Raw genomic sequence first — 16,044 nt, 5'->3', positions numbered from 1 at the left:
AAGCCTTGCATTTCAAAGAGGGTAGCTTCCAAGAAGTCAAGTCTACTATGTTATAAACTTCCTCAAAATCCAAGAGTAAGATGGCCAAACACTAGCCATTATGAATAGCCCACTTTGAAGCCTCCCAAAAGAAAAATATATTATCAAAGATGCTTTAGCCATGCACAAAGCTAGTCTGCATATCGAGCAAAGGGCTTCTATCATGTAACAAATTCCTAAAATTCCCTGGAGCTATTTGGCTTCTTTTTGAAGAAAGCATGAAATGAATGGATTCATCAATATAGATCGGTATCTGGCTTGTTTTTTAAGAAGCACAAAATGGTTGTATTCATTGGTATGTATATTTTTTGTGCCTACATTTAGACTTTAGTAGCATGCTATGAGCAACGCCTTTGCTTTGTGTTTCTTAGCTGGTGATAGAAACTAGACGATGAAAGCCTTCCTAGTAGGCAAAGGGGAAAGTGGTGTGATCAAGTGTAGGGTACTGAAAGGAGAACATGATGAGCCTATTGAAGCCTTCGTGGTGGAGCTGGGGACGTCTATAGGTCATGTGAGTACATTGTTACCGAAAGATTTCTAAGTTGAGTGCATATCCAAGGCTAATATCTACAAACTATTGGCTCAAATGGAGGGATGTAAACAATACTCTATGAGTTAACACAAATATGTGGACGACTTATTCAAGACGTTTATGTACAAGTTTGTAGCTACTCCCATGGAACAAAATTTATAACCAACCAAAGAAAAAAAATCCAATATTCAAAGACAAGTACTATAAATAACTCATTGGTGTATTGGTCTATTTCTCCATAATTGGGCTAGATATTTGGTATATCAGTATTCGAGCATAGTTCTTGTAAAATCTAAAGTGATCGCATTGGAATGGATATAAAAGAGTATTGACATACATCAAATATACAAATAAAATCTGAAATCTAATATGGAGGAAGTCACACTAGGTTGCATGGTTATTGTGATAATGACTATGCAAGTGAAAATGACGCAAGAAGTTCAATACTAGAGTATGCATTTTTCTTAGCCAACTGCTATCTCATGCTATCAAAAAAGTAGTCCACTATTTTTTTGTCATCAACAAAAGCAAAATACCATCCCCTAACCACAACAGCATGTGTAGTTATTTGGCTCAAAAGACTCTTGTCAAAGACACATCACTTTGATGAGATAAAGCCAATTGTAAATGAGTATGATAATCAGTTAATTCAAGCCCTTAGCAAATAAGGCACATTAATGTAGAAGAGCATTTTATTGAGGAAAGAGTGCCACTTGGTGACATCACATGTGACACTATGACAATAAAGACAATATTGTAGATAACTTTACTAAAATGTGGGGACAAGAAAGAAAGAAAGTTTATTAAAGTCTTCGGAAGACCGATGGGTCTATGAGACTGTGAAAAACCGGATACAATGAGCTGTGGTAGTGGAGCTACTAAACGAGCATCCACACCAATGCAGAATGCAAAAAATGCAAAATGGCAGTACTAAGTCCTAAGTACAACATAGTACAACATAGTCATGTCGATAGTCGACTATATATCAATCTCAGCATCATCATCATCATCAACATCATCATAATTATCATCATCATCATCATCACCAGCAGGACATTAGGATGGATGAGGTCAGCAATAGAGCGTTGTCAACCCCTCCACTGGGAATAATCCTTGTAATAAAGAAGAGCCCTGTCCAGCCACTGACAACGCTCTTTGTCAGCCCTTTGTCGGGTCACAGGCTCCGGCTCACGATCATGTCGAGGTCTCGTCTCATGGGGGTCTATGTGATCTGGTTGAAAGAACTCCGTGATAGAGCACTGAGAGGTATCAGTTGAGAAAGAAGTCTCCTCCTATCTCCATGCTCGGAGTATTCTCTTGCGGTGTCTAAGCACCTCATGAATGAAACCAGCCAAACACCGCTGGTCTGGGTAGGAGAGGAAACGGGCTAAAACCCCATAACTATCTCTAAAGAGGCAATAGAAACGCCCTCAAATCTCATAGTAAACAGGACACCTGAAGATGAAATGCTCCTCTGTCTCAACCTCCTGCATGTCACATAGTGTGCATATGTGCCTCTCCTTGGGTAACCACTTTGCTCTGCCGCTCTCGATACAAAGTCTATGTGAAGAGACCCGGAACTGCCCAAGAGAGATTCTCAGCGAGTGGGGTAGGTGAATCTACGTGTATCCTGGTGGATCAATGAAACCCTCCGCTGTGATATGTAAGAAGTGATCTCTGTGGAACCCATCTTCACTGGAAGATCACTCAGGCCCAACCAAGTCCGCAATGTGTGTAGTTGTAGTAGATCCTCACGGATAACTTGGTTGACCTCGTGTGATAGGAGGGGAGAGAACGGAGCATCCATGCTATACTGGAATGGAGGTAGTCTGTCCATGTGGAGCCCTAGTCCCTCAAACCCTCTCTCTGTGCGTGCATACCAGCACCTCTGGTCTCCCCCTGCTTTCACTGCAATAGAAGAGGACAGTGCTAGCCATGGTATCCTGCTACGCCCAGAGGTGTAATCCCCATACTCCCTAACTTGGTATAGATAGGTGATGACTTGAAATGCAGCATCTAGCTGTAATGGGGGTGACCCAAACTCTGCCCGAAGGATTTGGTGAGGAACGGATGGCTTACCATGGATCATCCATGATAACATGAGAACCTGTAGCCACTCCACCCTGACCCACTCTGTATCCGACAAGTCTGGCCCCCAGCATGGACTGCCATACATCCCTGCTGGGCAGAGCAAGGAGTCAAAAAGCAACCCTTTGGTCCCTGGATCCTGAAAGTGAGAGCGGAAGCACTGCCTCTCTAGTCTAGCCAATGAAGTATATCCTCTGCACAGACGTGCATGCATCGCGGGTCTCATAGTGAAGATGGGTCCGAAAAAGACGACCCCAAGATAAGTATGATGAAACTACCTCAACAGGAGACCCATCAAATGCGAATTGCTCCTGGCGCATGACGGCTCGAGACGTATTGAAGATCATAAGCTTGGTTTTACCCAAGTTGAACTTCAAATCACGAGACTCACAAAAGGAATGTAGTGTGTCGAGGTGTCTCTGGAGCCCCTTTGCTGAGGAAGACAAGAGAGCCACATCATCTGCATAAAGCAATATCTGGATCAGCGTGCCCGCGAGAGAGCAACCTACCCCCCCCTTTGTCTAGATCACTGTCTTGAGCTCGTCAATGTAGAGGCTAAACAGGGTAGGTGATAATGGATACCCTTGTTTGACCTCAATAGTGCTCATGATCTCGTTTGTCCATCCAAATACTGTTCGGACTCTGCCTACAACTCGCTCATAAAGTCCAAATGATCTCCTGGTCGTAACCCAAATCTTGTAGGCGTCGTATGAGACGGGCTCTCAGAACCGTGTCAAATGTCTTGCGGAAATCCACAAAGCAACAATAAACCCTCTGCTTCCGTGCCCTCGCCTCCTTGATGATACATCTGAGCACAAGAATGTGGTCCATGGTCCCATGATCCCGCCTGAAATTGGCTTGTCGTGTTGCTCTAAGTCCTCGACACTCTGCAAATCTGCTGACCTCAGAATCAAGTACTGATGCATAAATCTTCGACATGACATGTCCAATCATAATGGTCATGTAGTTCTTTGGGCTCATGGGATCCCTTGCCTCGTGAATGGGTGAGATAGTGTGAATGGTCCAGGTGCGTGGAAACCCCAAGCAAACAGCTTCATTGAATAGCTTTGCTAAGATTGGGGTAGGAGGTTAATCCCATATGCAATGAACTCAGTGCATAGTCCCTCATGATCCCTCACTCGGCCATTATGAAGTTTCATTACGGCATCCTTTACCCCTCCCTAGTGAAGAGGGTGCAAGATGTGGGGTGTGGCATGTGTGATAGGTTAGGGACTGGTTGATTTGGGATATCATAGAGTGTGCATGCATAATCAAACCACACCTGATTGTTAGTGAGTGGTGAGGGGGACCGTCCCGCTAGAAATCTCCGCCAAAAGTCCTTAGAGTTGTTATTGAATAGAATGTTCAGTAGCTCCTCCTCATTCCGGCGCACAAAGTCAAGTTTCTTCGTGTGTACCAGTCGATAGTACTCGCGTAGCGTCTCTGGTTCGCTTGGAAGACTGTTTTTGGTTTCGAATCTGAGTTGACGGCATAAAGCCTTACACTCATCATCGTACCAGCCATTGCAGGGTACGGTCCCAGGTGGTGGTGGGCGGGTGGTGTGGGGGAAGGCATGAACAACAGCCTCATGTAGTGAGCGGGTGACTAGAGCAACACGATTCTCTAATAGGGGTATAAAGTCAATGTATGTGAGAAGTATGTACAGACGGCCAAAGTAAGTAGGTGAGTGATCACGATCAAAGCGTATATCATGGTAGGTGGAGTAAGAATTCAATGGGGTAGAAAGTGTTGTGCGACGGGGGGCATAAATGCTAAAGAAAAGATAGGTATGATGAGCACCTGGAGGGAGAGGTGCTATGGTAAAGTCAGTGATGCGAGATGTGAAGGAAGGGGATCCCATGATGTTGTCCACAACATTGAAGCCTCCCCCAAGTGGAAAGCACGTGAAGTCACCTAATGCGGGCCATTTGTCAAGACCATTATAAATAATGAGATCATGCATCCTGCCGAGGTCTAATAGGGCCTGTCCAGAAGATGTGAACGGTCCTCGTCTGTCAACCAAAACTCATAGCATACTTGCCTCCTCGAGGTCAATGTCTGGCAGTAGAGTGGAATCATCCCTGAAGTCGAGGAGTGGTGCCTGATGAGCGCCTGTCCTCACGTTGAAGTCCCCAACTAGGACTTCTCCATGGCTAGAGAAGTCAACAATGGACTGATAAAGAGCAGCAAATGGGGGATGTCTCATCCTCCCCTCGAATATCTCTGGCAAAGCGGGAGGTCTCGGGGGGGGGGGGGGGGGTAGCAAACTGCAATAAATAGATCCCGACTGTCCATGTGTCGAATCTGGATCCAGAGAAACCTGGAATGTGTTTCTCTCTGCTCCACGGAGATGGCCCCTAAACGTGTGGATCTGTAAAGGACTGCGACTCCTCCTGACCCTTGAACCCCTCCTATATTCCTCGTCTCATCTCTGTGGGTAGACTCTCATGTATACGTGCTGACGAGTGGTAGTGGGCGCTCTGGACTTTGGTGTGTCTCTGTATAAAAGACTATGTCGTGACCTGTATAGGATTCCTAGAAGTTCCCTGGTTCTGACCATAAGGTACCATTACAGTTCCAGACGGTACAGGATAGGGTCTCGGATGTCTGAGTCTCATAGACCCCGCCTCCCTATGTGGGAGGAGAGGTGGGTGCCCGACGGGGGCCTGTAAGGAGTCGTCCATCTTGTACTACTGCCCACGTCCCCTCCTTGCGGGCCTGATCCCGTTGCTACAACAAAAAGCTTCTCTCCTTAACCTGTAGTGGAGTGAGATCCTCATCCATGGAGATCACTGGCTGGTCTTGTAAGGCTGACCTATGACGTAAAGTCGAAAGTCATGCCTAGGCGTCATGGAACCGTATGATAAGGGGCTGCTCTAGGTTGGGGTCCCTCCCTACCCGCCATGCTCTCTCAATCCTATGCTCAGTCGCTCCTAGAGTAGTGGCCATGAAGGTCGTCGCATCTGCCATCGGTATAGCCTTAGTGAGTGGGATCCCACGTACTCTGGTGTTGAGAGCCTTGCTGGCTCTCTGCTGCTGCTCCAGGAGGATAGCCAAAACAGTTACCCTTGTAGGTTCTCGTTTGGCTACGTTGACCCATCTGGACGTCTCCTCGATGGCAGATTGCATGCTCGCAATTTGTGCCTCCACAACTGGTGTGCTTCCTGGGACTGTACATATAGTAGTGACCTGTCGGAGCTGCGAGATCTCCTGTCTGAACCCCTAAATAAGATCAACCTGGTCTCGGATAGCCTAAGATTGCTCTTGTATGAGACGCGCCTGCTCCTGGGTGAAGCGTGTCTGCTCCTGTGCGAAGCGTGACAACTCCCTCTTGCACTCTCGAATGCTATGAACCTCCATCAACAAGCTCTCCCAAGCCTCTGGTGGGTCAGCTCGTCCGTGCTCTAGCGGAAACTAAAAGGACTGTGGCATGAAAGTGTGAGGATGAGACTGGAGGCTTGGTGATGACTAGGTGAGATGGGTGCGGTATGGAGATGATAGTGGCCTGGAGGATGCGATCCCAGCAGGGTGTGGGAACGTGGGCTTACTGAGAGGCAGAGGGGAGAAAAAGGTCTAGTGCGGAACAGTGTATGACCCCTCCAAAGTAGGTGTAATAATTGGAGAGAGAACTGTAGCGGGAGAAGAAGGGAGAGATGGTGTCAGTGACAACCCCTCTATCTTGGGGGAGGGTGGAGCAATCAATGCATTGGACGGAAGTGGAGCTGAAACTGGAAGTGGAGCTGATGCTGAGGCTAAAGCTGAGGCTGGCGCTGAAGTTGAGGATGATGATGTAACTGAGACCGAAGCTGAGACTGAGGCAGAAGTGGACCCCGCCTTTGCTTTGCTGTCAACTCCGAGTCCACTGCGGTTGTAACGTGTGTTCACATCCTTGAGTTTTAGCTGTGTTTGTTTCTTGGCTTTGGTGGTGTTATTTTACTTGGCGGCTTTATCCGTATCTTTGCCACCTTTCCCCATTTCGTTTGACTGACCCATGTTTAGTGCAGGTCTTAGTGTAGGAGTGGGAGTGGGAGCATGAGCCCCACCCCCTCATGACAGGAGGTACCCCCAGGGGGCTGAAAGCAGGGAGCGGGAGAGCTCAATGGAGGGGGCAGAAGGTGGAGCTGTGGGTCGGTGCTGTAGGTTGGGGCAGAGGAGAATGGGTGAATGTGGAGGGGAATGGACGAGGATTTTCTCTGATTTTTTGTTGTTTTCTGACAGGTACAGATTGTCTCTGACAGAGAGAAAATGACAGGTGACACCCCTTTTTTTTTCTTCTTTTTTTTTTTGGGGGGGGGGGGGGGGGGCGGGTGGTGTGGAGTAACTGATTGGTTCTAGTCTGGTTAGCTAACAGTCTAGTTAGCTTGTAACTAGCCTACTAACTAGAGTTAGTTGACCAGGGTTAGTCCGAGGCTGAGCATAGGGGAGTGTAGGCTGGCGAGGCTAAGTGTAGGGGAGCGTAGGTTGAGCGTTGGCGAGGCTGAGCATAGGGAGCATGGAGCGGCGTAGCGGTGGTGTAGGTTGAGGGTGAGCGTAGGCTAGCGATGGCGATGGTGTAGGATAGTGATGGCTGAGCGTAGGCGGTGGCGTAGCTTGAGGGTGTGCATAGGTTGAGGGTGAGCGGAGAGGCTAGCGGTGGCGTAGGTTGAGGGTGAGTGTAGGCTGAGCAGCATAGGCTGAGCGTAGGGTTGTTGCTTTGGAGCCGTCTCGTCTGCTGCCTTGGAGCCATGGCGAAAGATAGTAGCAGGACAGTACAAGGCCACAACCCGTGAGCTGTCGCACAAGATGACAGACGAACAGCAGCTCCGTGACGGCGGACAAACAGCCGCTCTGCGACCAGGACATAGCCCGAAGCCCTGTGAGGCAATGGCACAGCAAGCACTGCTCACGACGCAATCAGCAGGTCGAGAATCAGCAGTGCTTGAAGGACAAGGAAAGGACGCCTCTGTCGGGCAGGGTCTCCAACAAATTGAAGCAGCGACTATCTTGAAGAACGGTGGCATAGGTTGAGGGTGAGCGTAGGCTGAGAGTGAGGCTGATGTGGTTTGCTCAATGGCACAAGATCCTAGGACAAAGGCAAACTAGAAGAAGCATTGAGAGAGAGAGAGAGAGAGAGAGAGAGAGAGAGAGAGGAGGTGACTATTTCAAACCAAGAGCTCTTTCAAAAACATCTGCAAGCTCTTGGTTTGAAATAGCCACCTCCTTGGCCTTCATTGCCTCCCATATGCAACTTTATTCACTAGGCAACGACCCTCTCTTTTGGAGATCCTTTCTTATTTTTATACTTCCTAGCCTTCAATGCCCCCCATCTCTGGCTTCTATTTTTGTCTTTTTTTGGATAGAGCAAGATTTTTATTTATTCATAAGGGTACATAAAAAATATTACAAAAGCTTTGTGAGCGAGTTCCTAAACATAAGTGACATCATGACAAGGATACAAGAGAGGTTACCTCATAACAAGAGAGTAGGTTGCAACATGTATCAAATCCTATATGTTATGTCCTAGTTCTCTTTCCTAGATATCCCCTCCACTATCAAGCCATCTTTGTATATGCTAAGAGTGTGAAGTAACTTTTGGAGAGCCTTGGGGACTATTCTTCCTCCTCGTACCTTGTCTCTCCCTTTCCTTCTCCTTCTGCTGCCTCTTCCTCCCAATTGACCATGTCTCCTTTGCCTACTCTACCTTTCCTCTTTCTTTTCTTCTCCTTTGCTTGCCTCTCCCTCCCATCTGGACACCTCTTTTGGGACTTTCCTTGTCCTTCTCCTTGCCTTTCCATCAACTTCTTCCTCTTTGTTGCATGTCCCTCCCCCTCTTGCCTCTATCATCAACTCTTTACATTGAACCTTAACTCCTAGATTTATATGCCATTATAGATTCTTTGCATTGAACGTTCAACTAGTAGAATCATAGGTATCTATCAACTCTTTACATTGAACCTTCAACTACTAGATTCATAGGATGTGCTAATGCTAGGGCAAGATGATGGTGCTCCAAGCCACCATGCCCCCTTATGTCATCTATTCCAATCAAAACTAGAAGAAAGAAAGTTTTTGGGTCAATCTCCTAAGATAGCAATCTCCGGATCTTACAATTATGAGAGGCACCAAAATAAACTTTTGATGTTTCTCCGAAGCCCCCTTGACCCTTGTCATCTATCCCAATTAGAACTAGAACACAGAGAGTCTTTTGGGTCAATATCTTGAGCTGGCAATTAGGAGAGGCCAATAGGAAGCAATATAGCTTGCAACTACTAATGCAAAATAGTTTACCACTAGAGTTCTAGAGGTAATTGTAGGCTGCTAGAACTTTCATAGAGCAACTTACTCTTGATGCTCGGCATTATTGGTGCAAACCATTGGGTAGAATTCATGTGCATGCCTATCTAGCATTTTAAGTATCTATCTATATTCCTCCCTTTATCCATGAATATGTAATCTCCATCCCTGTTCCTAAAGGTGTAGGAAGTTTTTGATTATAGGGTCGTCCTTATGAGGAGCTAATCAACTCTAAGATTGATGGAGTCATCAAAATAAACATGGTATGTGGTAGTCTTGCATGCGAGGTTCTATGTAGTTCCATTGAGGTGAGCTTTGGTCACCATGAGAGGCTTTCTTCCTCGGTCGGCTTGCAAGATTTTGTCTCTCCCATGAGAGTCGGTTGATGACTCTTGGTGATGGCGATTCAACAGGGTGAAGGTGACTTCTGGAGGTCTCTGGTTGGTATGTGTTGTTGGCGAGCTTGAGATGGCGGTTCTCTCCAGCTACTAGGTCATCGTTTGTGTGTATGTGTTGTAGTCTCTTTTGTAGAGTCTTTGTGACAGTGATTGTGGATGTTTGTCGCCCATATCAGAGTCTTTTCAATAAGCCTTTGTGGCTTAGCATAGTACTTGTAAGCTGTAACAAACCCGGTAGGGGTGAGTAGCATTATCTTGCAATACAAAGATCTTTTGTAGCTTGTCTCTAGCTCCTTGTGTGTCATTTTATGTGAGACTGTTATCATTTCATGTAGAGATATCCAGTTGAATGCTATGTTCAACATATGGTATCAAAGCAAGTCGCTTTCTGAGAATCTACGAGACTTCGTAAGAGGCGATACATGTCTAAGCAAGCAGTAAATACAAAGACAAGTGCTCCAGTTGTGAGAAGATGTAGGAGCAGTCGAAGTCGTGAATCGAGATCATCTCTTGATATATTAGTAGAGGCTTGCTTTGGAATTCTCCTCAATCCCAATAGGTTCTGACAATGGATACGTCAAAGAAGGATAGCCATGGAGTGATACTGGTGACCTTCACTGGTCAAAACCTTCCTTCATGGCAGTTAGCAACACGCTAATTATTTATGCAAAAAGGATTGTGGGGAGTGGTCTTCGGATTGGAAAAGAAACCCAAAGAGCATTCTCATGATGCGGAGGAGATTCCTGCATGGGAAGACAAGGATGAGAAGGCCCTGGGATATTTGGGCCGTGCTCTAGGTCATGAATACTTCCATCATCTTGATGTGAAGGCTACCGGTTCTGATAATTGGAAGATGCTTTCTCTTCGATGTGCACATGAGGCACTCAAAGTCCAATCTGAAGCAGGATCTGTTCAATCTCCAGATGGATGAGTCAGAGACACTTGGTGTTTTTAAACTGCATGCAAGCTCTTTTGAGGCAGCTGAGTGATGTAGGAGCGCGAGTCGAGGATGAAGATAAGAAGGCTATCTTGCTTAGAAGCTTGGAAGTTTGAATATTGCGCCTTGATGATGATCTAGAGTTCCTAGACTGTGTGGGGATGCTCTTAAGAGAGGAGAAACGTACATGTTCATCTATTTATGATTCAAGAATTTATTCGGCCATCGACAAGAAGAAGAAAACTGTTCATGACACTCGACATTGCTCTTACTGTGGAAAAGATGGTCACATCGAGAAGTTATGCTATGCAAAGAAACAGGATGAGATTATAAAGGTTGAGAACAATAAAGACAAAGCACTGACAGTCGATAGCAAGGAGGAAGCAACTATGCTGGTTAAAGATAATCTTCTCAAGGATCAAGATTGGGCCTTTTGATGAACGCATGCTCTTTGTGAGCACCCGGGTATCATGTTCTTTGTGAACAATTCTTCATTTTTAGCTCTTTGTGAGAGCTATTAGTTCTCTGTGAGCATTATCACTGAGTCACTCTTGTTGTGAGTGCATGATTTTGTCGTGATTGCTCTTTGTGACCATTAGTAGTTTCAATATTATGATTTTATGCTTCTCCTCATTTCGGCTGAGGGAGAACTTGTAGGAAGTTTTTGATTATAGGGTCGTCCTTATGAGGAGCTAATCAACTCTAAGATTGATGGAGTCGTCAAAATAAACATGCCATGTGGCAATCTTGCATGCGAGGTTCTATGTAGTTCCATTGAGGTGAGCTTTGGTCACCATGAGAGGCTTTCTTTCCCGGTTGGCTCGCAAGATTGTCTCCCCCATGAGATTCGGTTGATGACTCTTGGTGAGGTCGATTCAGCAAGGTGGAGGTGACTTGTGGAGGTCTCTGGTTGGTACGTGTTGCTGGCGAGCTTAAGAGGGCGGTTCTCTCCTGCTACTAGGTCATTGTCTGTGTGTGTGTTGTAGTCTCTTTTGTAGAGTCTTTGTGACAGTGATTGTGGGTGTTTGTCGCCCATATCAGATTCTTTTTAATAAGCCTTTGTGGCTTAGCATATTTACTTGTAAGCTACAACAAACCCGGTAGGGGTGAGTAGCATTATCTTGCAATACAAAGATGTTTTGTAGCTTGTTTCTGGCTCCTTGTCTGTCATTTTATGTGAGACTGTTATCATTTCATGTAGAGATCTCCAGTTGAACTCTATATCCAACAAAAGGATCTCCCTCACTGATCGAAAATCCTATGGATTTGTGCGAGTTGATGAGTGCATGCACTATGAGATAAAATTTCTAAAGTTGAATTAAAAACCACCTCTTGCTATTATAAATTTGTTAAATTTTTTTTAGAAGTGGAATTAAAATACCCCTCCTTTGTGCATGTGATTTGAGGAAATGACTTATATCCTTAGCTCTACAAAGAAATAAAGAATGGGACAAAAGGGTAACCTTGATATACAAATATAGATATTATCTCCCTGTGTGAGAATCTAGCTCGGGAGGAAACATTTGTGATTTGCCACTCAAAAGCGCCTACATGTCAAAGAGTCTCTTCTAAGAAACTCGTGTCCCCACCTAATCATAAAGCCTTATTGAAGTCAAGCAGAAGATTGATGGTCATCCATAGGGCCTATAATAGAAATTCCTTTTCAGTCATCATTATCTCCCAATGTAAAGGTAAATATATTAACTTATTTAAAAATAAAATAAAAAGAGTGTTGAATTATATTACTTCCAACATATACAACTTGTTCAACTAATAAAGATGAACAGAAGGAATTGAGATAAAAAGGAAATAAAATCATACATCATTTATAGACTAAGAGTCTTTGGACTTGGCTTTGAAGTCTTTGATCAAAGCCTTGCCATCCCGAAGGATATACCATTTTCGTTCTTTTTTTGCCACCTTACCTTTGCAAGCTCCAAGGTCTTAGTCTTTAGTTGAGCTTTTGTGAGCTCCTCTACCTTCCACGCTATTAGTCCTTTTAGCTGATTTGATTGCCTAACAACCTGAGTTCTCTCAGTTTTTGACTTGAAGGTAAGGATTGCATGCCCTCCTTTTCCAATATTAAAGTCTTCCCATTCAACGCTTGGTAAAGCTTCATAAGAGTCTTCCACTATGTACTAGTTGCTTGGTAAGCCTCTGATCCTGAGCAATCTTGAGTTGCACAGTTTATCAGGTTGCTCTTTGACTTCCTTCTATAGTCGAGTAGACATCTGTGTGTCTAAGGAGCTCTTGACTTCTCCTTCTAGATTCTCTTGGATCTCTCCTTTGAGCTTCTCATGCATCTCTTCCATTTGACTAAAGACAACTTCCATCATTTAGAGCTACAATGGGACTTGCCTTTTCTAGTTTGCTCTCAGCCACTTTTACTCTCTCTTCTAGCTCCTAAAAATTGTGCTTCAGCTCATTCTTCTCTTTTTCAGAACGAGAACTTGTTGTAATAGAAGAATAATGACCTCATTTTGCCTAGTGTTAGGAAAAGGTGAAGCTACTGTTTGTAGCATATGAAGGCTATTTCTCTAGTTTCTTGTCTCCCATAAAAGGAAAAACAATTTGCCAGTACCCCCTCTAGTTGCGAATTTCACCATAGCCAAACGGTAGTGACTTTGACTTCTCAGAATAAAAAAATGTAGCTTATCTTTCAAAGAGTAAACTTGCTTTTTCCTTCAAAGTGATTTGAGCAAACCTCAAAAAGTTATGGTCGATTCTTTGACTGTGTGGAAACCAATTTGGAGCAGTAGAAACTTCGACTTGTGTGGGTTGAACTCCATGGCCTAACCCAGGGGGTTAGACTTGAGCTTAGAGTTCTTTACAAGTTGACCTCACTTAGTTTGATCTCTAGGAGGCTCCTCTCAGGTGGCCATTCTTAATATAATAACTTAAGATATGCAATGATAATAAATTAAGATGTTTATGAACATCAATAGATTGATGAGAAGAAACCAACCTTGGACCATGTATGAGAAGCTGTGCTATAAGCACCACCATATGTAGTAACAAAAGTGAACCACATATCGAAAAACTATATTTTTTAGAGGATAATACATAAAATAAGTTCTTAGCTAAGGCATAGTAACAACATAAGGTAGCTTAAATCAATGATTGTAAATGGAATATTCCTCTTTAGAAAAATAATTAGATGTTGCTAGATGTTTTTTAACTTTAAGTACTAGTGCAAATTACTAGAAGTTAGTAATGCTTTTTAAATTGTATAGCTTTTATGTATTAATAAGTGGATTGAATTTCCTCATACCACTTCATCACATTCATATTTATTGAGGTTCCTTAGAAAATACAAATTTAAAAAGCAAATTACAATCATTTCACCTTTTTAATTTAATGTTAAAAATGAGGCATCTTTATTTATTTAATTTTTAAAATATTCTATAATTAAGAACTTGGCTAGTAGTGTGATCCATACTTGTGTTATGTTGTGCTACAAACTAACATCATGACATTATTTTCTCATAGGAGTATTTAAGTTCAAAGGGATTGCAATTGGAGAACAAATTCTAAATAAGTTCGATGATCCCTCCCCTAGATTGGATTTCCTAGTCATAACTGGGAGAACATCTTTTCAAATGTATGGAAATGTGATGGTTGTAGTTTCTACATCTTTAATATTATTTACTATAGTTATGGCAAGAGGTTTGTGGAGAAGGATAGAGGTGGCAATAAAGTGTATGGATGTGTGTCATGAAGCCATAGATTCCATTCAACCAATTCAAGTTATGCAAGCTGTGGTATATACAAAACATTCTGGACCACCCCAAGCTATCTCATCCAACTCTAGTTCCTCTAAATCTATAGCTGAAGAGCTTCAAAATAGTAAAACCATAGCTCCCCAAATTGCATATCAGGCTGGAAAAGCATTCCAACCACCAAGGTTTATGAGCCAAGTTATTCAACATGTTAAACCTAGCTTTATGTTATTGCTTTGGGAGCGATTACAAGCACCATTCTTACGCCCTTTGTTATCAACAACATTGCCTATCTTTTGTGTCATATTAGCTTATTGGTTGGCTACTTTGTTAATGATATCAAGTTTTTGCATTATTCAACAACAAAACAATGGTGGATATAGCTTGGAATGGGGTTGGAAATTTTATCTCTTAGTGACATACCACTCTTTGGGCCTTATGTGGATTTGGCAATTTATCAATGGTTTCAATGGCATGGTTATTGGTGGATCAATATCATATTACTATTGGCATCGATACATAATTTTTACCCCAATACAAAAAGTACTCTTGTCCACCCTGAGATATAACCTTGGTTCTGCAATATTTGGAGGCTTGTTCTTTTCTCCAATATTACTCTCTTTGAGAAACATTTGCATATATATGCACAAGATGACGCAAATAATGCATCAAATGGAAAGACATGTCCCAACATGCATTACTTGTACCATCGACGGCTTGCTAAGTTTTTTTGAAAATGTCATATCCTACTTTAACAAGTAAGTATTTCAAGTTTGTAATAGTTTACCTTGCCCTAATTTAAATATGAAAATTTCATTTCTAGAATAATTGCACCCATGCCAAAATTATTTACTAATATCTAAGGGATTTGTTTTGGTGCTTAGGGATGCAACAATTTTTGTTTCAATCAAAGGGAGAGATTACTGTGCAAGTGCAAGCCTTGCAAGGGAGTGCTTAAAATCTAATGCAGCATTGGTGGATAATATCTCAATAGCTCCAATAACTGCATTGATGATAGGAAAAATCTTGGTGTGTTTCACATGTGCATTGTGTTCATTTGCAATGTCACATATGCCAATCTACTCAAAGACATCTAGTGTACTTTACATATCAAGCCCGATTTCTCTCGTTGTGATGACAACTATCATTTCATATGCTATAGCCCACACACTATTGGAGGTTTTTGCCATAATCAAGTTTACTTTTTACATATAATCATTTCATATTTTACAAGGAAAGGATAATCATTTCATATTTTATTTTTACCATATTGCTTTTACATGGAACTTTATAGCATCCCTCCATAATTTGAAATAATCTCTATCCTTGATGTGGACAGGTATATAAAACGACCTGGGATACCTTGATACTAAACTTATGTGAGGATTGCAAGAATCATTTCAATCGACCAATATGTTGTCCAAGATCATTAATGGAAATAATTCAAGTTGAGATGGAAATAAAAAAACAACATAAGTGAATGATGCAAGCAACCAAAATAGGTGAAGACAGTCATAATTGAAGGAGCGTACTAGCATTACCTTACTAAAGGTGCTTGTTATTTTATAATATTCCATAGTATAATTGATATGCATGAAATTTTTTCTTGATCAAAGTGGATCAGGTAAATCTATTATTAGCAATCTTCAAGTAAAACACATCCGTATTTTGATGAATCTTTGATAAAAGGGCTTCTATTTAGCTAATTACGTTTGATCAACCATGTTATTACCTATGAATAAATTATTTAAATCTTTTTTTGAAGCAAAAACTCGGCTACTAGTACTAAAAATTTATAACGTTATATATCTATATATTTATGTTTTGTCACATTGTTTTGTTCTATTTTGTTACAATGCCTATTGCTATTTTGCATGTAAGTATATATCGTTCAAGTGTTTTAAATTTTAGTAATAACACATCACCCAAATTTTAAATGTATGTAGTGATAAAAATCACCCAGATTTTTATTTTTCCTCAATTTCATGTTTTTATTACATAACTTTATAACCATCATTTAAACTAAATGAGATTCTATCATGACCAAAAGGGAAATAA

At 42.5% G+C, this 16,044-nt stretch overlaps 1 protein-coding gene across 1 annotated transcript in view; it reads left to right on the top strand.

The window, feature by feature from the left end:
• The window catches only part of LOC147893567 (choline transporter protein 1-like), a 134,222-nt gene extending 118,756 nt beyond the window's left edge, over window positions 1–15,466 (top strand). The window contains exons 11-14 of the mRNA XM_087386314.1: window positions 13,757–14,401; window positions 14,504–14,744; window positions 14,871–15,165; window positions 15,326–15,466. Coding sequence (XP_087242440.1) covers window positions 13,757–14,401; window positions 14,504–14,744; window positions 14,871–15,165; window positions 15,326–15,466 — 1,322 coding nt within the window. The remainder of the gene's footprint in view (window positions 1–13,756; window positions 14,402–14,503; window positions 14,745–14,870; window positions 15,166–15,325) is intronic.
• Window positions 15,467–16,044: the final 578 nt, after the last annotated feature.

Source organism: Dipteris shenzhenensis, chromosome 15 (assembly GCF_047967505.1).
Source record: "Dipteris shenzhenensis isolate YYH24624 ecotype China chromosome 15, Dip_SZ_1.0, whole genome shotgun sequence".
Taxonomy (NCBI): domain Eukaryota; kingdom Viridiplantae; phylum Streptophyta; class Polypodiopsida; order Gleicheniales; family Dipteridaceae; genus Dipteris; species Dipteris shenzhenensis.
Note: the sequence above shows the minus strand (reverse complement) of the source record. Positions and strands in the feature narration are given on the sequence as shown.